Raw genomic sequence first — 21,222 nt, forward strand, 5'->3', positions numbered from 1 at the left:
AATCATGTCTCAATCGACAGGAGTGGCTGGAGGTTAGGCATCGATCTGGTCCCTTAAAAAATATAAAATCAACTACTCTCTGCCTTTCTTGCGTCTTTCTATGACTGACAGTAAATGTTTTAACTAAACCCCCCCCACCCACAGAGTGATCAGTCCTATCGATGGGAAGTCTATGGAGTCCATCACTAGTGTGAAGATCTTCCAAGGGTCAGAGTTCAAGGCCAACGGGAAGGTCATCCGCTGGACAGAGGTATGTGACGTGTTGTCATCCTCCCTTCTCCCCAGAGGTGTGCACTCGTTCATTCCCCTTCATGGATTTAAAAGGAATGGATTGGTGTAAGAAATATTGATGTCGAATTTCTCTCTCTCTCTCTCTCTCTCTCTCTCTCTCTCTCTCTCTCTCTCTCTCTCTCTCTCTCTCTCTCTCTCTCTCTCTCTCTCCAGGTGTTCTACCTCCAGAGTGATGACCAGGCTCAGCCCAACGGTCTGAGTGACCCTGCTGATCACAGCCGCTTGACGGAGAACGTGGCGAGGGCGTTCTGTGTGGCGCTGTGCCCGCACCTGAAACTGTTGAAGGAGGATGGCATGGCCAAGCTGAGCCTACGGGTCACCCTCGACTCAGAGCAGGTACATAGGGGAGGGGGGGGGGGAGTTTAATATATTCTCATCAAAGGTACAATCCAGAGTCCCTTGTGACAGCAGAGCAAGGGTTAAATGCAATTGAATTGATTTCTGCCAATCAGGGCAGCCAGAGCATCCGTTAATTATCTTCTAAACCAGGGTAAGAAACAACAACCTGTGAAGCAACAAGCTGTTTGTGATGACTTGGTTCCGGACTAGGTGACAGAGTAATGTAGCTGTGTTCTACACTAACCTGTGTGTGTGTGTGCACGTCCAGGATAGTGTGATGGACATTTTAAACTTGTGCTTTTTTAATAACACATTTCTTTCTTCTAATCATGTGCTGTTCTAGTAACCAATGTCTGTGTTCATGCAAGTGACTGAACGAACGAATCCTCACTTATCAGTATCTGCAATTTGGCAGTACGACCAGACCTTGTTTTGAGAACGAAAGATATCTCAGTTTCAAGGTCTCAGCTTGGGAGAGAATAAGCCTCGTGTGGCATTGGTCGGTCACATGAATGAAACAAACGTTAATTAATTATGAATAGATGAATAAGCTAAATCATGCAAATATGACTTGTCAGTATATAAGGGAACTAACGGGACTGTCCCGGTAGAGCTTCTGACAGACGTTCACTATGGTTCATTGAGTTGGTTGGAACCTCTCCAGCGCGCTGACAGTTTAAAAAATGATTCATTTAAGATTGACTTCAAGTGTCCCTAGTGGTAATTTCCACGACATTGTGTTGAATTTCCATGACAATAAATCAATAGATCGATCAATAATAACTACCTGTCTCTGTCCTGTTCCTAGGTGGGTTACCTGGCGGGCAGTAACGGCCAGCCTCTCCTCCCCCATTACTTGAGCGACCTGGACAGTACCCTGATCCCTGTCATCCACAGCGGGGCGTGTCAACTCAGTGAGGGCCCTGTCATCATGGAGCTGGTTTTCTACATCCTGGAGATTATCTCCTAGGAGACGGATGCAACGGACCCCCCCGTCCCGTCTCCTGGTTCTCCCTTTCTCTCCGCCACCACCTCTTTTCCCCCCCCTCCCATTCTGCCTCGCCTCCCATCCCTTCAGAGAGGGGCTGAAAACTGAGCAGGGCAGCTAGCTAATGTTACTATGCCTTCACCAGACGGACAGCTAGCTCTGCTGGTTAGCTACCAGCTAGCTCATGTTGCTATCCCTTCACCAGACGGACAGCTAGCTCTGCTGGTTAGCTACCAGCTAGCTAATGTTGCTATCCCTTCACCAGACGGACAGCTAGCTCTGCTGGTTAGCTACCAGCTAGCTAATGTTGCTATCCCTTCACCAGACGGACAGCTAGCTCTGCTGGTTAGCTACCAGCTAGCTAATGTTGCTATCCCTTCACCAGACGGACAGCTAGCTCTGCTGGTTAGCTACCAGCTAGCTAATGTTGCTATCCCTTCACCAGACGGACAGTTAGCTCTGCAGATTAGCTACCAGCTAGCTAGCGTCCCTCCACTCCACCTATGCACCATCTCTTCTCTGTCCTTGGACCAGATCACATGATCCAGGAAGTCTGAGTAGCATTCCAGTTCCACTGTGGTAGCTAGAGGACAAAGCAGAAGCACTGCACTCTGGGAAATGTATTCTCTGAAGGCCTTGTTGTAGCATAGGGTGCTCTGAGGACCTGACGGAGAGGTGTCCAGAGCTCTGCCTGGTGAAACAACGCTTCTATCTCCGCTGAGAGGGACTTCACACGGTCCGGTGAGCTAGGAAGATTTAAAAAACTCAGATAAGGAGAGAGAGAGGAAGCATCCTCCTGTTGATGCGGTTTCATTTGCACCACTCTTCAGAGGAAGGAAGTGTTTAAGGAATGATTGAAGGAAGGATGCAAGAGAAGGAAGGACTCTCCTCGGGTCTTCAGTCTGGCCTCTTTAGCTTTATCCAATGATGACCAGATTCTTTATTTCCTGACATGGACGGACTACAGTTTGTTTGCTCTAGTTGTTGTTGTTGGAATGTTTTCTAGGCAGCACAATTGTAGTTGTCTCACTAGATCCTCCTGTAGCAGAGATACAGCACAGCATCTTATTCCCTATTTAGGGCACGACTTGACCCCATAGGCCTTTGGTGAAAAGTAGTGAGCTATATAGGGGATAGGGGTCCATAGATTTGGGATGCAAACCAAGCCCTCTGCTGTGTGAATAAGGACCTAAACAGATCTGGGGTCCAGCCCAGGACTGCCCCCTGCTGTGTGAATAAGGACCTAAACAGATTTGTAAGAATTATGTAGTTCTGTTCTTGAGGATGAGAAACTGTAAGGTCTTATTTTTGATCTGTCAATATTATTTTTGTCGATAAATTTGGCAGAACAAACCCCCCCCCCCATAGACATGCTGACATTTCGTAAAAATAATGACGGTAAATCTGACGTTGTGTGTAAACAAAGATCAATACAATATATTATTAAGTACTTGAGACATGACCATTGTGGTTTTGTTGGTATAAAACAAAATGCCTACGATATGATCGACCAGTGCTACGATAGATAGACAGTCTCATCTGTAAACTCAGACAATCACGCATGAATATCTGCAGGAGATGTATTGACAAACATCATTAAGGTATACGTTTGTATACTATATGTATTAAAGAATAGTAATTTTATTGTAAAGATAAAATAAATGTGGTTGGCAGACAGTATTGAGGACGTAGTATTACGAGGACAATGAATAAATAAACTGCTATGGACAAATGACATTAAAATGGTTATTGTTGGAGGTTTTCATTCCTCCTGGGTCGTGTTCATTAGGCACCAAACGGAAGAACAGGAAGGGACTAACTGAACTACCTGTCCAATAAGGAACACTTGTTTTCATTTTCCACTACAAAACGTTTTGCAGGTAATTAATACGTTGTGTCAGCCTGAGTTGGAGTTGTCCAATAGAAACACTCTTTTGGTCTCTTTTGCAAAATATTTTCTGTAACGTGCCCTAATGAACAGCACCCAGTTTTCTGGAGAGATGATCATCGACATGGGTGTGTCAGTGACTTCCTTATCCTCACACTGCAGTGTGCAACTTCAATAGGCAACATTTTAAAGATTATTTCGGTCCCTTGATTTTCCATGGATGTATTGGAACCAAACGAAACGGGGCGGGACCTACCTAAAAATGGTCCAATAGAAACTCTTGTTGTTGCAAAACGTTTCTTCCGTTTGCTTACGGTGTGCACTAGTGAATACACCCTTTGACTTTTTCCCCCCTTGGCATTACTTCAGGTGTGCGAATACCCAAAGGTTTAGACTTGACGGTAGCATTTTGTTTTTCAATGAAACATACTTCTACCAGAACTCGTACTGCATGTATACAGAAACAAAACTAAACGAGCTCGCCAATGGTGACGAAAGGAAACCAACTACTCTGCAGACAATATTCTGCCGTCGTGTGGATTGAGTCAACACAAACATCCATTTAAATCAGTCCTGAACGTGGCTGGATTTTCAGAAAAATCATGTTTCTTTTTCATTTCAACATTTGGACATCAATTATTAAAAAAAAATGTATCTGTATGAAAAGCCAAAAACCCTGTACATCTGATTTTTCTTTACTGTACATTTACAAATGTCTAAACCAGTCTATCAAAAACTGTAGTATAATAAACATGTATAGAAAAGTTAAAAGCATCCTTACTTTTTCCCCCAGATACACATTCAGGATGACACACTGGAACCTATAAGCTCTACACTGCAGTCTCTTTAGGATAAATGGGCCAGTATACCAAAAGATACATATTGGAGGGGGGGAACATATTGGAGGGGTGGAGCGAAAGTTTGCATTTTGATGAGAAACATTTAAATTAAAAAGGAGAATTTGGCGGAAATATGACTGCATTGATTTATAAGTAAACAGTTGACTATATTCTGATAGTAGCGACATACTCAATGTCCAAGATGTACTCTGTATATAATATCGAGGTACAGTGCATTTGGAAAGTATTCAGACCCCTTGACTTTTTCCACATTCTGTTTTATGTTACAGCCTTTTTCTAGAATGGATTAAATAAAACATTTCCCTCATCCATCTACACACAATACCCCATGATGACATCACAATACCCCCATGATGACATCACAATACCCCCATGATGACATCACAATACCCCATAAGGACAAAGTGAAAACAGGTCTTTAGAATTTTTTTGCAAATGTCATTATTTTTTTTAAACGGACACCTTCTTTACACAAGTATTCAGACCCTTTGCTATGAGACTTTTAAATGTAGCTTTTTCTACAACTTGATTGAAGTCCACCTGTGGTAAATTCAATTGATTGGACATGATTTGGAAAGGCACACACCTGTCTATATAAGGTTCCACAGTTAACAGTGCATTTCTGACAAAAAAAAACAAGCCATGAGGTTGAAGGAATTGTCTGTAGAGCTCTGGGATATTGGATTGTGACGAGGTACAGATCTGGGGAAGGGTACCAACAAATGTCTGCAGCATTGAAGGTCCCCAAGAACACAGTGGCCTACATCAGGATGATGCAGGAAGGGTACCACATGAGGGAGGAGGACGTCTTCCCTGTAACGCACAGCGTTGAGATTGCCTGCAATGACAACAAGCTCAGTCGGATGATGCTGTGACACACCGCCACAGACCATGATGGACCCTCCACCTCCAAATCGATCTCGCTCCAGAGTACAGGCCTCGCTGTAACGCTCATTCCTTCGACGATAAACGCAAATCCGACCTGAAGAGCACTTTTTGCCAGTCCTGTCTGGTCCAGCGACGGTGGGTTTGTGCCCATAGGCGACGTTGTTGCCGGTGAGGACCTGCCTTACAACAGGCCTACATGCCATCAGTCCAGCCTCTCTCAGCCTATTGCGGACAGTCTGAGCACTGATGGAGGGATTGTGCGTTCCTGGTGTAACTCGGGCAGTTGTTGCCATCCTGTACCTGTCCCGCAGGTGTGATGTTCGGATGTACCGATCCTGTGCAGGTGTTACACGTTGTCTGCCACTGCGAGGACGATCAGCTGTCCGTCCTGTCTCCCTGTAGCGCTGTCTTAGGCGTCTCACAGTACAGACATTGCAATTTATTGCCCTGGCCACATCTGCAGTCCTCATGCCTCCTTGCAGCATGCCTAAGGCACGTTCACGCAGATGAGCAGAGACCCTGGGCATCGTTTTTGGTGTTTTTCAGAGTCAGTAGAAAGGCCTCTTAGTGTCCTAAGTTTTTATAACTGTGACCTTAATTGCCTACCGTCTGTAAGCTGTTAGTGTCTTAACGAACGTTCCACAGGTGCATGTTCATTAATTGTTTATGGTTCATTGAACAAGCATGGGAAGTGTTTAAACCCTTTACAATGAAGATCTGTGAAGTTATTTGGATTTTTACGAATTATCTTTGAAAGACAGGGTCCTGAAAAAGGGGCACTTCTTTTTTTGCTGAGTTTATATGAAAGTATACAGTACCAGTCAAAAGTTTGGACAAACCTCATTCAAGGGTTTTTCTTTATTTGTACTATTTTCTACATTGTGGAATAATAGTGAAGACATCGAAACTATGAAATAACACATATGTAATCATGTAGTAACCAAAAAAGTGTTAAACAAATATATTTTATATTTAGTCACCCTTTGCCTTGATGACAGCGTTGCACACTCTTGGAATTCTCTCAACCAGCTTCATCAGGAATGCTTTTTGATTGTGGAGGCCAGGTCATCTGATGCAGCGCTCCATCACTCTCCTTCTTGGTCAAATAGCCCTTACATAGCCTGGAGGTGTGTTTTGGGTCATTGTCCTGTGGAAAAACAAATGATAGTCCCACTAAGTGCAAACCAGATGGGATGGCATATCGCTGCAGAATGCTGTGGTAGCCATGCTGGTTAAGTATGCCTTGAATTCTAAATAAATCACTGACAGTGTCACCAGCAAAGAACCATCACACCTCCTCCTCCATGCTTCATGGTGGGAACCACACATGCAGAGATCATCCGTTCACCTACTCTGCGTCTCACAAAGACACCGGTTTGAACCAACAAGAAAATCTCACCAAAAGACAGATTTCCACCGGTCTAACGTCCATTGCTTGTGTTTCTTGGCCCAGGCAAGTTCCTTTTTCTTATTGGTGTCCTTCAGAAGTGGTTTCTTTGCAGCAATTCGACCGTCTCCTCTGAACAGTTGATGTTGCGATGTGTCTGTTGAACTCTGAAGCATTTATTTGGGCTGGTAACTCTAATGAACTTATCCTCTGCAGCAGGTCTTCCTTTCCTGTGATGGTCCTCATGAGAGACAGTTTCATCATATCACTTGATGGTTTTTGCGACTGCACTTGAAGAATCTTGAAATGTTCCATATTGATGAGGGACTGCCGTTTGCTTATTTGAGCTGTTCTGTCCATAATATGGACTTAGCCCTATTTGGTAAAATACCATCTTCTGTATACCACCCCTACCTTGTCACAACACAACTGATTGGCTAAAAAGCATTAAGAAGGAAAGAAATTCCACATTAACTTTTAACAAGGCATACCTGTTAATTGAAATGCATTCCAGGTGACTACCTCATGAAGCTGGTTGAGAGAATGCCAAGAGGGTGCAAAGCTGTCAAGGCAAAGGGTGGCTACTTTGAAGAATCTCAAAAATAAAATAAATGGAGACTGTCTAGTGCCAAAAATACAGCGTTAAAGACATGTAAAATGTTTCCTGATCTTTCTCATCTCTCACAAATACAGTAGACTTCAGAACAAACTTCTTTTTAATGTATTTTCTTGATACTTCAAGCGGTCTTAAAATTCAAAATCAAATTGCAAAATGATCCTTGGTATGACCTTCTTAAAACAATTCCATAAAGCTTAGTAGAACCTCCCCAACCGGCTTAAACTTATGGGTTAGGGTGGTTGGGAAACAGTGCTGTAGCTCACTAACTCACCGTACTGGGGTAGGGGGAAGTCAAACTTGGCATCCAGGTAGTTGAGACTGGACTGGAACCGGAGCGGCCCCTTGGACTGGAACCGGAGGGGCCCCTTGGACTGGAACCGGAGGGGCCACTTGGACTGGAACCGGAGGGGCTACTTGGAGGGCCGAGGAGGACCCTTGGAGAGCTGGGGCGGTACCTTTCGAAGGGCCAAAGCGGCCACTTGGAGGGCCAGAGGAGGAGCTGCCGGACCCTTGCAGGGCTCGTCCCCGGTCCTCCAAGGGGCCGCTCCACCTCGCGCTAGATCCACCAAGGGGCCACTAAATTGGTATAGAATTTTCACAATTGCCTTACTATATGTAATTCCCAAACATTGTAAGAATTTATCAAAATGTGAAAATTACCACATTTAAGTGCTCGCTTGTCAGATTTTTCCTGGGGGCGTTTATTAGCAGATTTTAATAAGATTTCATGTTGCTAAAATGCAGCCAGTTCCACTTTAAACAGCCCTAACCGGAGTAATTACAAACCAACCCAGCAAGAGATCTGGGGAAAAGCCTGAGGATGAAGGACATTAGCTAGCAGGCAGTAGGCTACTGGTGAGTTGGTTGCTAGTCAGGTGCAGGTCTAGTGAGCAATGTTACCGGTGTTCAGCCTGGCTGCGTTCCAGCAGATATAACCTACATCATTTAATTCGAGCTCAAGGAACACCAAAAAAGAGAGTTGAAGATTTTGTGATTAAAAAATATATATCTAAACAATATTTGATACACATCATTGCCTTTTTTGGTCTGCGGAAGATTGTAAAAGTCGCTCAGTGGTGAGTCTTGAACAGGGCGATTTGATCAACCAATCGTGGTCGGTTGTGGTCGGTTACCGATACTTCCCCTATTGCGGGACTATTTAAACCACTGCCCGCGAAAAATAAAATTCATGATCATCTTTCTGACGTGTTCGCTGAGGGTCTGCTGGTTTCATTTAATGTTATTCTGCCCAGGTCATCAACACAGCGTTTGATAATAGTTTATTCTGCTCACAGTTCGCGGGGACTGTCCTGTCGTTTTGGAAGAACTATCCGCGTAAGTATCCCGCTGTTATGATCTCTGAGTGAAACAGGTTTGTTTTTCTGGTCAAGACTGTCATGACATGCGTCAATCCAGAAATATGAATTATCAATAAAGAAAGCTATATGTTGATATATGAATACATCGTTCAAGTATGCACAGTGTTAGTATAAAGAAGGCTGTCCTTGATCGAGCACCTTTCATCACAGCTGCTCTGTTCCAAATCTTATCGCGCCATTTTGTAGGTCTATCAGATGGCTGATATCCTGTTTTCTTCTCACAGTGACAGAGTACTTCATGGAAATGTAGCTTCTGGTATCCTAAAACATATGATACGATTTTGAATCAGGTAAGACATGTATTAATGTTGATTAATGTAAACCATAGTTTAATCGAATGTTCAAGAAACATGTTCCGGGCTGAAGCCTACTTTTTTTTTTAAAGTGGGTTTTCGCAAATATTTTTTAACTATAGTTCGAATCAGAGTTCGACTCTTTGTTACATTATAGTGTGCACACCAAATGAACCGAACAGTCCGAACTAAGGGGGTAAACGCACCAGAGTTCAGAAAACTGCACCAAACCAATTTGGAATTGTAAGAAATTGTATTAGATATTGGTAACTTGTTTTAACAACTTCTCAACATTAGCTATAGTTGACACAATATGCACACAACCCCTCTTTCTCTTGGACATATGCTGATCTCATTAGACGACAACCACCGACACACACAACTCCCCTCCCCCATGGCAATTATAGACACACACAACTCAAGGTTGGAGCACAAGACAAAGGACTGTGGGAAGAACCAATGGAACGTCGACACCGGGTCCGAGCAGGAATACCCACGACCCAGATCGACCAACCAGAAGGCCAGAACACCAGATCAACCTACTTCATTCAATGCATATATAAGCTGTCCAATATGTTTAGCGCTCTCTTCTCCGACGATTTCATAAGAATCTGACAGAAAGGGGCCGTGCACGTTTTTGCCTGATATCTTTACACTTGATTAAACGGCCTTATTATAAAAGTATCCACCTCGTCCTATGTCTCCACTTGATCTCCTGTCTCCAATAAACGTTTTACTAACAGAATGAACGCCCACTAAGAGTCAAGAAGGAAAGCACTTAGATGAATAATCCATTTATTTATTTAACATGTATCTAACTAGGCAAGTCAGTTAAGAACAAATTCTTATTTACAATGACGGCCTACACCGGTCAAACCCGGACGACGCTGGGCCAATTGTGCGCCGCCCTAATGGACTCCAAATCACGGCCGGATGTGATACAGCCTGAAATAGGGCCAGTAAAGATGGGGGAAAAATACATTGCATAGAGGGTGCTATCAAAAACTCGAAATACTTGAGAATAAATCACAATTAATTGGAGAAAAAATACAATTGAGTTAAAGTCGCAATAATTCGAGAATAAAGTACAAATATTTTCAGAATACATTTTTTATCAAATTGAGAATAAAGTAGAAATAATATTTAGAGAATAAAGTCAAACATTTTGGAGGGAGGAGGCTACAGCAGGATATTTTTCTCAGCCATAGTCACGTGACCTCTGGGATCAGCAAGGTACGGAATACATATTAGGAACTCATTCCATAACTGACGGGGAGGGTTTAGGAGGAGTGGTGATACTTGACTAGGGGAGGGGTGATATTTGACTAGGGGAGGGTTGACACTTGACTAGTTAAGGAGTATGGTCTGAGGAGGAATGATGTTCTTGAAATTAAATGTACACTTTATTCTTGAAATATTTTTTCTTTATTCTCTAAGTTTAATTTAGACTAGTCTCAAAATAATACAACTTTATTCTCAACATTCTGAGAATTTGAAGTTTTATTCATGCATTTTTTTTTATACACTGCTCAAAAAAATAAAGGGAACACTTAAACAACACAATGTAACTCCAAGTCAATCACACTTCTGTGAAATCAAACTGTCCACTTAGGAAGCAACACTGATTGACAATAAATTTCACATGCTGTTGTGCAAATGGAATAGACAAAAGGTGGAAATTATAGGCAATTACCAAGACACCCCCAAAAAAGGAGTGATTCTGCAGGTGGTGACCACAGACCACTTCTCAGTTCCTATGCTTCCTGGCTGATGTTTTGGTCACTTTTGAATGCTGGCGGTGCTCTCACTCTAGTGGTAGCATGAGACAGAGTCTACAACCCACACAAGTGGCTCAGGTAGTGCAGTTCATCCAGGATGGCACATCAATGCGAGCTGTGGCAAAAAGGTTTGCTGTGTCTGTCAGCGTAGTGTCCAGAGCATGGAGGTGCTACCAGGAGACAGGCCAGTACATCAGGAGACGTGGAGGAGGCCGTAGGAGGGCAACAACTCAGCAGCAGGACCGCTACCTCCGCCTTTGTGCAAGGAGGTGCACTGCCAGAGCCCTGCAAAATGACCTCCAGCAGGCCACAAATGTGCATGTGTCAGCATATGGTCTCACAAGGGGTCTGAGGATCTCATCTCGGTACCTTTTTTGGGGGTGTCTTGGTAATTGCCTATAATTTCCACCTTTTGTCTATTCCATTTGCACAACAGCATGTGAAATTTATTGTCAATCAGTGTTGCTTCCTAAGTGGACAGTTTGATTTCACAGAAGTGTGATTGACTTGGAGTTACATTGTGTTGTTTAAGTGTTCCCGTTATTTTTTTGAGCAGTGTATATATTTGTTTAAAAAAAATAGGTGAACTTTGGGTACAAAAAACCGTCCTACTCAGCCTCTTTCTCAATTTTGACAGAAATGGGGTGTGGCATAAGTGGTTCATCCATGTGTTTTTCTGGTCATGCGCGCAGCAACCAATGTAGCTAGTTTGTTAGCTAAGCTAGCCAATGTAGCTAGTTTGTTAGCTAAGCTAGCCAATGTAGCTAGTTTGTTAGCTAAGCTAGCCAATGTAGCTAGTTTGTTAGCTAAGCTAGGCAATGTAGCTAGTTTGTTAGCTAAGCTAGCCAATGTAGCTAGTTTGTTAGCTAAGCTAGCCAATGTAGCTAGTTTGTTAGCTAAGCTAGCCACTGTAGCTAGTTTGTTAGCTAAGCTAGCCACTGTAGCTAGTTTGTTAGCTAAGCTAGCCAGTAACTCCTCCAACACAGGATGTTGGTGGCACCTTAATTTGGGAGGATGGGCTCATGGTAATGGCTGGAGCGGAATAGGTGGAATAGTATCAAACACATGGTTTCCTATTAGTTTGATGCCATTCCATTTGCTCCTTTCCAGCCATTATTATGAGCCGTCCTCCCCTCAGCAGCCTCCACTGCCCTCCAGTATGTGTTGACGTCATTTTACAGGATTTGTTTTTGGACTAAAGCTGTAGAGATCTGTAAGAAATGGCACTTCTGTAGCTAAATATCTTATTCAGCCATTTTGTTATTTTTAAACATTAAATGACCTGGCATGATGGGGTATTGATCGGTTATACAGTTTAAAGCTGTTGTTTTTGCCCAAAGTCAACCTTTTAAGTGCATCCTTTTTGGGTTTCTCTTCGTCTGGCCCTAATATTCTTCCGTAGTTGATTTACCGTTCTCCTAGCAGCAGGATATTATGCTGGCGGCATGAATGTAGATTTGTTTTCTTCAAAATAAGAGTCCCGCTGCAAAGACATGCTCAACTTTGGGAAGATATTTATTTTTTTCACCTGTGCAGTACAACTGATTTTCACAGCAACCACCTTTGGGGGAAAATAAATTATCATTTGACATATATTTTAATATTGTATTTATTGAACAAGGCAGTTAACCCACTGTTCCTAGGCCGTCATTGAAAATAGGAATTTGTTCTTAACTGACTTGCCTAGTTAAATAAAAGGTGAAATAAAAATGTATACCAGCATTTCTTTAAAAAATGTACACAAATACTGGTATGTTGAAAGCTGTTGTGTAGGCCAGGGTGCTCCAACCCTGTTACTGGAGAGCTCCCGTCCTGTAGGTTTTCGCTCCAAACCTAATCTAACGTACCTGATTCTAATAATTAGCTGATTGATAAGCTGAATCGGGCTAGTTTACAACTGGGGGTGGAGTGAACGTACAGGATGGTATCTCTCACTGGGGATGGAGTGAACGTACAGGACGGTATCTCTCACTGGGGATGGAGTGAACGTACAGGACGGTAAGCGTTCCAGGATCAGGGTTAGAGAGCCCTGGTGTATATTTAAAGAAATACACTATAACAAATGTCTGTTATTGGAATTACTTAATATAATCTGCAGAATTTAAATGGATCTATTGTGCTGGGCAACAGGTTTAATACAGAGTACTGGTGACTCCTCACTCTACCCACTCCATTCACTGCAATACATAGTATATGAGATACTTATTGGCTTGTAGAAGAAAAACGTTACTACCTGTCTCATAAACTGGGGTGGAAAATACTCAGTCAGGTCTCTACTAAACAAATACGGATAGTTTTGGAGGGGGGCTGTGGTACATATCCAGCAACACAGCTTTAAATGACCTGGTACTATCCATGGACCTGAAATCAATACCTTTTTAAACACTCAACTAAAAAACAACCACACAAAAGGCAAACTTAAAAATAAATCTAAATGACCATCTAATTGATTTACAAGTTAAATGTAATGAATATTAACCAGGCTATTAGAATACAGTATAATCACGCTTTAACGAACAGCGATGGAGAAAATGATTTACAAGTTGTAGGCCGATATGTGCTGCTTATCTATCAAGGTTAGCAATATACAGTAAAGGCATAGGACTATTACCTAGTTTTCAAAAAGTATTACGGTAACAAGATTATTTACAAACTAGATTATCAAAGCCTTGCCTTTGCTGACTATCGGGCGCGCAGAGGCAAGTCTACGAGCACAACAAAGGAGAACATTATTTACAAGCTATAGTGTTGCTTTTCTGTCAAGGTTAGAGTATACTGTAAAGGCTTATCTGGTTTTCTAAACCAATAACGGCAACATTGAAATATAATACAGAGACGTGATGATTATCAAGGTCAGCAACGGTATTTTCTGTAGTTTTTTAAATGTAGTTATTTTCTCTAACTTGTATAAAACGTACCGTAACGCTTCAGTATAAAACGTACCGTAACGCTTCAGTATAAAACGTACCGTAACGCTTCAGTGTGAAACGTACCGTAACGCTTCAGTATAAAACGTACCGTAACGCTTCAGTGTGAAACGTACCGTAACGCTTCAGTATAAAATGCTGAGCGAGCCATACCGTGTGTAACTTGTGGAACAGACAACAGCAGGAATGCGGTTTTAACCAATCAGCATTCCGGATTAGACCCACCCGTTGTGTAATTGCATGTAGGCCTACAGCAGCTCTGATTGGTTATGCCGCAGCGGTCTGCGGGCTGAGTCTTGCGCAGTAGAATCCTACTCTGAAGGTTCTGCCTAGAGCAGAATCTCTTTCACAGTTCGTTTTGTTTCGGTACGTTGTATTGAAAGTGACTAGCGTTGCGTTGATTCGATCACAATTGCCACAGTAAAGAGAAACGTTGAAATTGTTAACTAACAGGGAAAACTCTAGAAAGTTGAGTAAAAGTCAATCTTGTGCTTCTCTTCTTGGGCTGATATTTATTCAGTGCAGCAGGGACACACGCGCAGCTTGGAGGGATCATTGATTACTAAGTATTTTGTGTAGGTTGTTGACAAAAAAATACAATTAAATCCATTTCAATCCCACTTTGTAACACAATAAAAAAAAATGTGAAGAAATCTAAGGGATATGAATACTTTTGCAAGGCACTATTTGGTTAGGACCACATTTTAATTTCTCATGCTTGGTAAACTACAGGTGTAAACTAACAGTGAAATGCTTGGTAAACAACAGGTTTAGACTAACAGTGAAATGCTTACTAACGGGTACTTCCCAACAATGCAGAGAGAAATAATAACACAATAAATACATCCACAATGAGGTACGATAACTTGTCTATATACACGCGGTACCAGTACTGAGTCGATGTGCAGGGGTACGAGGTAATTGAGGTAGATATGTGCATATAGGTAGGGATAAAGTGACAAGACAACAGGATAATAAACACTGTAGTTTTCATAATTGCTCTTATATTTTTAAAACCATATTTTTTAAATCTCATTAATAACTTAGCGCCTTTTCTTGTTGTCATAATATAATTTTATTCAATGGCCATTTTTATCTTATTATTCAGCTAATGATATTACAATGTGTTGAAATGCAGGCTTTTATTTTGAAGGTTTCCTCATTACCATACGGAAGTGGCGTCTTTGTTTGTGCTGCTGGCAGAATAGGACTGTGCTGTTGCCTGAACATAAGACCATGGGAGATAGAGAGAAGACACAACCGAATCTGGACCAATTTTTGAAGGTATTTTGAAAGGAGTTCTACCAAACCAACTTTCTACAACTTGAGTCACCGCCAGAACCTACAAAATGTGATGGTGTTTATCTATATTACAGAAGATTACACGTCCAAGTAACACTTCAAACAACCAGCAACAAACTCCTGACCAATCTCCAGGATCTGATGCCAAGGTGACACACACACTCTGTCATATTACTTTTAATCTTAGTTTTATTTTATTAGTGTGACTTGCTTCAGCAGTTACACTTTAAATATTGTACAACTTTCTGACTCTTCTTTGGAATGCAATTTTTTTTGTACACTGTGGTGGAAATTCTTACACAGGGACACTCAAAGACCTTGAAACTGAGATATCGTTTGTTTGTTCGCCAAACAAAATATGGTCGTACTGCCAAAATGCAGCTACTGATAATTGAGGATTTGTACAGTCAGCCACTTGCATGAACACACTGGTTACTAGAACAGCACATGAATAGAAGACAGAAATTAGTTAGAAGAAAAGCACAAACAATAAAATTCCCTTAGCACTGTTTATGTTAGATACCACTACTACCACCATTATTACTACTACCGCTACTACCACTACTACCATTACTACTACTACCATTACTACCACTACTACCATTACTACTACTACTACCACTACTACCACTACTACCATTACTACTACTACTACCACTACTACCACTACTACCATTACTACTGATACTACCACTACTACCACCATTACTACTACCATTACCACTACTACCACCATTACTACTACCATTACTACTACTACTACTACCATTACCACTACTACTACCATTACTACTACTACCACTACTACTACCACCAACATTGGTATTAGTAGTGGTATTACTACTAATACCACTACTACCAACATTACTACTACTACTACTACTACCATATTACCACTACTACTACCATTACTACTACTACCACTACTACTACCAACATTACTACTACTACTACTACTACTACCATTACTACTACTACCACTACTACTACCAACATTACTACTACTACTACTACTACTACCATTACTACTACTACTACTACTACTACTACTACTAATACTATCACCACCATTTATCACTACTACAGTCACTAAAGGCTACTTCCCTCTAGTATTTATAATACAGTCACTACTATACTAGCCCCAATTCTTCAACACTAGCCTCTAACAATTTAAACTTCAGAAATGATTCCACTAACATACAAATACAGCTGGACAGCTGAAGCAAGTCACACAATTTGTTTTGATGTAAAATGACCCTTTGTTGTAATTGTAGTTGATGTATATGTTGTAACTCATGCATTACAGAGTTCTCATCAGAGTAAATCCTCGGGCAACCAGCCAGGAACATCTAGCCAATCTCAGGATCCTGATATCAAGGTTAGACATGCATTCATCTGCCTGTATTTGCTTTAGTTGATAATGCTTTTCCAGTGTATTTATCTGTTCATTAATAATAGTGAATTATGAGTGTTCTTTTTAATATGGTCCTCTATTTGACAAGCTGATGTAGCGGAGGTGAGGCAGAGTAACTCTCTTCCTGCTTCTTAAAATTGGTGTCACTCTCGGACCAGGGGGAATTTCCTCTTGGCCTAATGGTTGACATTGGTTTCCTGAGAGGGAGACTGTGGTTCTAATCCCCAGAGACTTAACACTTACATCTCTTCTGTCACAGAAAGAAGCACATGATGAAAGCCATACCTTCCGATACCGCTTCTTATACCAACAACGCAGAGTTACATACCATACTCATGGAACGGTCCTGGATGCACTGCGAACAAGCCCGGAGTTCGAGAACATGACAAAGACAAAACAGGGGATGGAAATTGTCATCCAAAGAGAAAAAGAGCCAAGGGCAGCTGTCAGTACACATTTCCCCTGCCATTTAATTGATAACTATGAGCTAGTGACAGTCAGCTTCATCAGAGGTCCAAAAGGCAGTTCTTCAGATACCCAGGGCCTTTCCAAACAGAGTAACCAAAAGAAAATGCACCCTGGAAAGTTGATGGCTTTCAATGTTGAAACTGAGGGTGGACAAAATATTAAAACAAAAGTAATGAAAAACCCAGAGCTAAAGAAGAAAGTGAAGTATGTTTGTGTGTACGCATACAAAGGGGAAAAGGTGAAGCGAGCCTTGAGGAGAGATGGGCGATTTGATAAAACCATCTTCAGTACACGCTGTGTTCTTTCTGAGCCAGAGACGAGGGTCGACACAGAGATGTCCCAGCCAGTTGATGGTCTTGATGGGAAAAGTCATCAAGGTCGTGAAGGTGAAATGTTGGTTGTGCAGGTAAAACGTATCGGTCGTGTATCTCAGCCACAGCCAGATAGTCTTGAGGATTGGGACAACACACCAACTGAAGAGCTGTCCGTCCCCCCTGGTGGAACATCGGAAGCAGCTGTCTCTCCTCAGAATCCTACCACAACAGACACAGTTCAAACACAGTTGCAGTCAAAGGAGGCAGGAAAAGATGGTAGTTCTCTGGTGGTGAAGCAAAAATGGCAAGAGATTCTAAACTCTAAAGAGATCCTAAACATCCTGCGTTCCCAACATGCAGGTTTGGTAGATCACTTGAAAGAGAGAGAGAATTTGAAAAAGCCTTCAGATGTGCAACAATTCTTAAGAGTAGAGTTTGGAAAGAAAACACAGAGCTTCCAAGAGGTGAAGAAAGTGAAGAGACTAATGGAGCTGAGTGCTTCTGTTTGTCAGGTGAGAATTGAAGGGACAGCAACAGGAACTGGCTTCCTTCTGTTTGACAAGTTCATCCTTACAAACGCCCATGTTGTCCAGAAAATCTATGATTGGATAACTAACACGCTGCAACAATCAGTAACAGTCACGTTTGACTTTGAAGACCTGGGTGAGAAAATGCAGCAGATACCAGTGCAAAGTAAGGTTGTAGCCTATGGAAAAGTTGATTCTGGTTGTGTTGACTTTGCTTTGCTGGAGCTTAGCTCAGATCCTCACATCACCTTGCCTTTAAGCTTGCTTGGCAGCTTCAGCTTTCCGTCTCCAGAGGGCGGAATCTGCATCATCGGTCACCCCGAGGGCGGGGTGAAAAAGACAGACCCCTGCTTTATCATTCAAAATGGAGATCGTAAACAAGCTGTAGAAAAACATGTAACAGAAAATGAGGAATTATTACATGTCATAAACAGCAGATATTTTGAGGAGAACTGGGACATCACACATCTCCTGAGGGACACAGAGAAGATTACCTATGACAGCTGTTTCTTTCACGGTGCCTCTGGCTCTCCAGTCTTCAATGAGTACTGCCAGCTGATAGCTATGCATACAGCAGGCTACTCCTACCAGGGTAAAAGAGGGAATACCCAGAGTATCATAGAGTATGCCATCCCCCTGTCAGGCATACTTGAGGAGATCATCATCCAAGCGGTGCGTAGGAAAAGAGTTGATGTGCTACAGGGATTCCTGAGCCACAGGAGTCAGAAATTAGACGTAGTGATGGAAAGAGTCAAGACACAGTCTGATAAAGCCAGCCTGGTCAAGGCCTTTCAGGAGAAGCTGCCGTTCGACAGTAACACTTCAGCTACAGATCAGAGAGAGCAGAGAACCTTCCTCCAGTTCCTCTTTGATAAAGGTGACGCCACAGGGGTCGACGCCACAGGGGTCGACGCCACAGGGGTCGACGTCACAGGGGTCGACGCCACAGGGGTCGACGTCACAGGGGTCGACGCCACAGGGGTCGACGCCACAGGGGTCGACGTCACAGGGGTCGACGCCACAGGGGTCGAAGCCATGGAGGTGGATGATGACCAGTGGTGGAAAAAGTGCCCAGTTGTCATATTTGAGTAAAAGTAAAGATACCTTAATAGAAAGTGACTCAAGTAAAAGTAGCCCAGTAAAATACTTCTTGAGTAAAAGTATTTAGTTTAAAATATACTTAAAACCTCTCTGGGATATGTGGGACGGTAGTGTCCCACCTCGCCAACAGCCAGTGAAATTGCAGGGCGCGAAGTTCAAAACAGAAATCGCATAATTAAAATTCCTCAAACATACAAGTATTTTACACCATTTTATAGATAAACTTGTTGTAAATCTAGCCACAGTGTCCGATTTCAAAAAGGCTTTACGACGAAAGCACACCAAACGATTATGTTAGGTCAGCACCTAGTCACAGAAAAACAGCCATTTTTCCAGTCAAAGAGAGGAGTCACAAAAAGCAGAAATAGAGAAAATGAATTACTAACCTTTGATCTTCATCAGATGACACTCATAGGACTTCATGTTACACAATACATGTGTGTTTTGTTCGATGAAGTTCATATTTATATCCAAAACTCTCAGTTTACATTGGCGCGTTATGTTCAGTAGTTCCAAAACATCCGGTGATTTTGCAGAGAGCCACATCAATTTACAGAAATACTCATAATAAACATTGCTAAAAGATACAAGTGTTATGCAATGAATTTTAGTTCCACTTCTTAATGCAACCGCTGTGTTAGATTTTTTTTTAACTACGGGAAAAAGCACACCATGCAATAACCTGAGTACAGCGCTCAGACACAAAAACAAGCCATACAGATATCCGCCATGTTGTGGAGTCAACAGAAGTCAGAAATAGCATTATAAATATTCACTTACCTTTGATGATCTTCATCAGAATGCACTCCCAGGAATCCCAGTTCCACAATAAATGTTTGTTTTGTTCGATAAAGTCCATAATTTATGTCCAAATACAACCTTGTTGTTTGCGCATTTAGTTCACAAATCCAAATTCATGAGGTGCGATCACTAGGTCCAGATGAAAAATCAAAAAGTTCCGTTACAGTCCGTAGAAACATGTCAAACGAAGTATAGAATCAATCTTTAAGATGTTTTTAACATAAATCTTCAATAATGTTCCAACCGGAGAATTCCTTTGTCTTTAGAATTGCAATGGAACGCAGCTACCTCTCACGGGAGCGCGCGTCATCAGCTCATGCCAGACACCTGATTGAAACGAAATCTCTTTCTCTCCCCTTTCATAGTAGACGCCTTAAACAAGGTTCTAAAGACTGTTGACATCTAGTGGAAGCCTTAGGAAGTGTATATTGTATATTTGATAGGCAATGACTTGAAAAACTACAACCCTCAGATTTCACACTTCCTGGTTGGATATTTTCTCACAGACATCATTCAAACAGTTTTAGAAACTTCAGAGTGTTTTTTTTATCCAGATCTACTAATTATATGCACTTTCTAGCTTTTAGGCCTCAGTAGCAGGCAGTCTACTCTGGGCACCTTTTTATCCAAGCTACTCGATACTGCACCCCAGTCCCAAAGAAGTTAAATTTTAAAAGAAAATGTAATTGCTAAAATATACTTTAGTATCAAAAGTGTAAATCATTTCAAATTCCTTACGTTAAGCAAAGCAGGCGGCACCATTTTCTTGTTTTGAAAATGTATGGATAGCCAGGGGAACACTCCTACACTCACATCATTACAGATAGCCAGGGGCACACTCCAACACTCAGACATAATTTACAAACTATGCATTTGTGTTTAGTGAGTCAGCCAGATCAGAGGCAGTAGGGATGACCATTTGTTCTCTTGTGTGAATGTGACCTTTTTTTTTTTTTGGTCAGGGATGTTTTCCTGAATTTGACTATTTTCCTGTCCTGCTAAGCATTCAACATGTATCAAGTCATTTTGGGTGTCAAGGAAAATGTATGGAGTAAAAAGTACATAATTTTCTTTAGGAATGTAGTGAAGTAAAAGTTGTCAAATATAAATAGTAAGGTACAGGAATCCCATAAAACAACTTAAGTAGTACTTTACACCACTGATGATAATGAGTAATGAAAGTAGTGACATGTATACTATTCTTAAAATCCATGCTCTAATCTAAGCTGTATTTCTTTGTATGTTTTCATGTATTAATTAGTATATATTAAATTATTACATTCCTCAATACAGACCTGTTCTTAGGCAGATCATGATTACGTTCGATGCATCATTCATGTAACCAACTACTATTGAATCAAATAAACCTGAGATCTTTCCATGGAAATTGTAGTAACATACGCTAGTCTGCCATGCTTGTATTGTTTTCTGCCAGGAAGACATGTACTGTAACCATTGCTTGTTTTAATCTTCAAAATAAAAGTACAGAAGAAGCTTTTCTATTGTGTTATTTACTGTATGTTTGTTTGTTCCACGTGTAACTCTGCGTTGTTATTTTTGTCACACTGCTTTGCTTTATCTTGGCCAGGTCACAGTTGTAAATGAGAACTTGTTCTCAACTGGCCTACCTGGTTAAATAAAGGGGAAATAAATAAGAT

The 21,222-nt window shown here is 41.6% G+C and overlaps 3 protein-coding genes across 11 annotated transcripts in view; all 3 read left to right on the forward strand.

The window, feature by feature from the left end:
- Positions 1-4,277, forward strand: part of LOC139550080 (zinc finger FYVE domain-containing protein 9-like) — a 60,198-nt gene extending 55,921 nt beyond the window's left edge. For all 7 annotated transcript variants that reach the window (XM_071360695.1, XM_071360693.1, XM_071360692.1 and 4 more), the window contains exons 17-19: positions 144-250; positions 445-627; positions 1,439-4,277. In XM_071360695.1, the coding sequence (XP_071216796.1) occupies positions 144-250; positions 445-627; positions 1,439-1,600 (452 nt within the window). In that variant the 3' untranslated portion in view covers positions 1,601-4,277. The remainder of the gene's footprint in view (positions 1-143; positions 251-444; positions 628-1,438) is intronic.
- A 4,079-nt stretch (positions 4,278-8,356) lies between these two features.
- Positions 8,357-21,222, forward strand: part of LOC139550082 (serine protease FAM111A-like) — a 37,599-nt gene continuing 24,733 nt past the window's right edge. Inside the window, exons 1-2 of one of the 2 annotated variants that reach the window (XM_071360703.1) lie at positions 8,357-8,595; positions 8,864-8,929. The gene's annotated coding sequence lies outside the window, so the exon portion shown is untranslated. The remainder of the gene's footprint in view (positions 8,596-8,863; positions 8,930-21,222) is intronic. The other variant, XM_071360704.1, reaches the window with a different exon arrangement.
- LOC139550081 (serine protease FAM111A-like) lies at positions 11,558-21,061 on the forward strand. 2 transcript variants are annotated; one of them, XM_071360701.1, is made up of 5 exons: positions 11,558-12,708; positions 14,841-14,921; positions 15,014-15,088; positions 16,246-16,317; positions 16,613-21,061. In XM_071360701.1, exons 2-5 carry the CDS (start codon positions 14,874-14,876, stop codon positions 18,752-18,754), a joined length of 2,337 nt encoding a protein of 778 aa, XP_071216802.1. In that variant the 5' UTR covers positions 11,558-12,708; positions 14,841-14,873; the 3' UTR covers positions 18,755-21,061. The 2 variants fall into 2 exon arrangements, with proteins under 2 accessions (XP_071216802.1, XP_071216801.1); XM_071360700.1 differs by having other exon boundaries at positions 14,846-14,921.

Source organism: Salvelinus alpinus, chromosome 23 (genome assembly GCF_045679555.1).
Source record: "Salvelinus alpinus chromosome 23, SLU_Salpinus.1, whole genome shotgun sequence".
Classification (NCBI taxonomy): domain Eukaryota; kingdom Metazoa; phylum Chordata; class Actinopteri; order Salmoniformes; family Salmonidae; genus Salvelinus; species Salvelinus alpinus.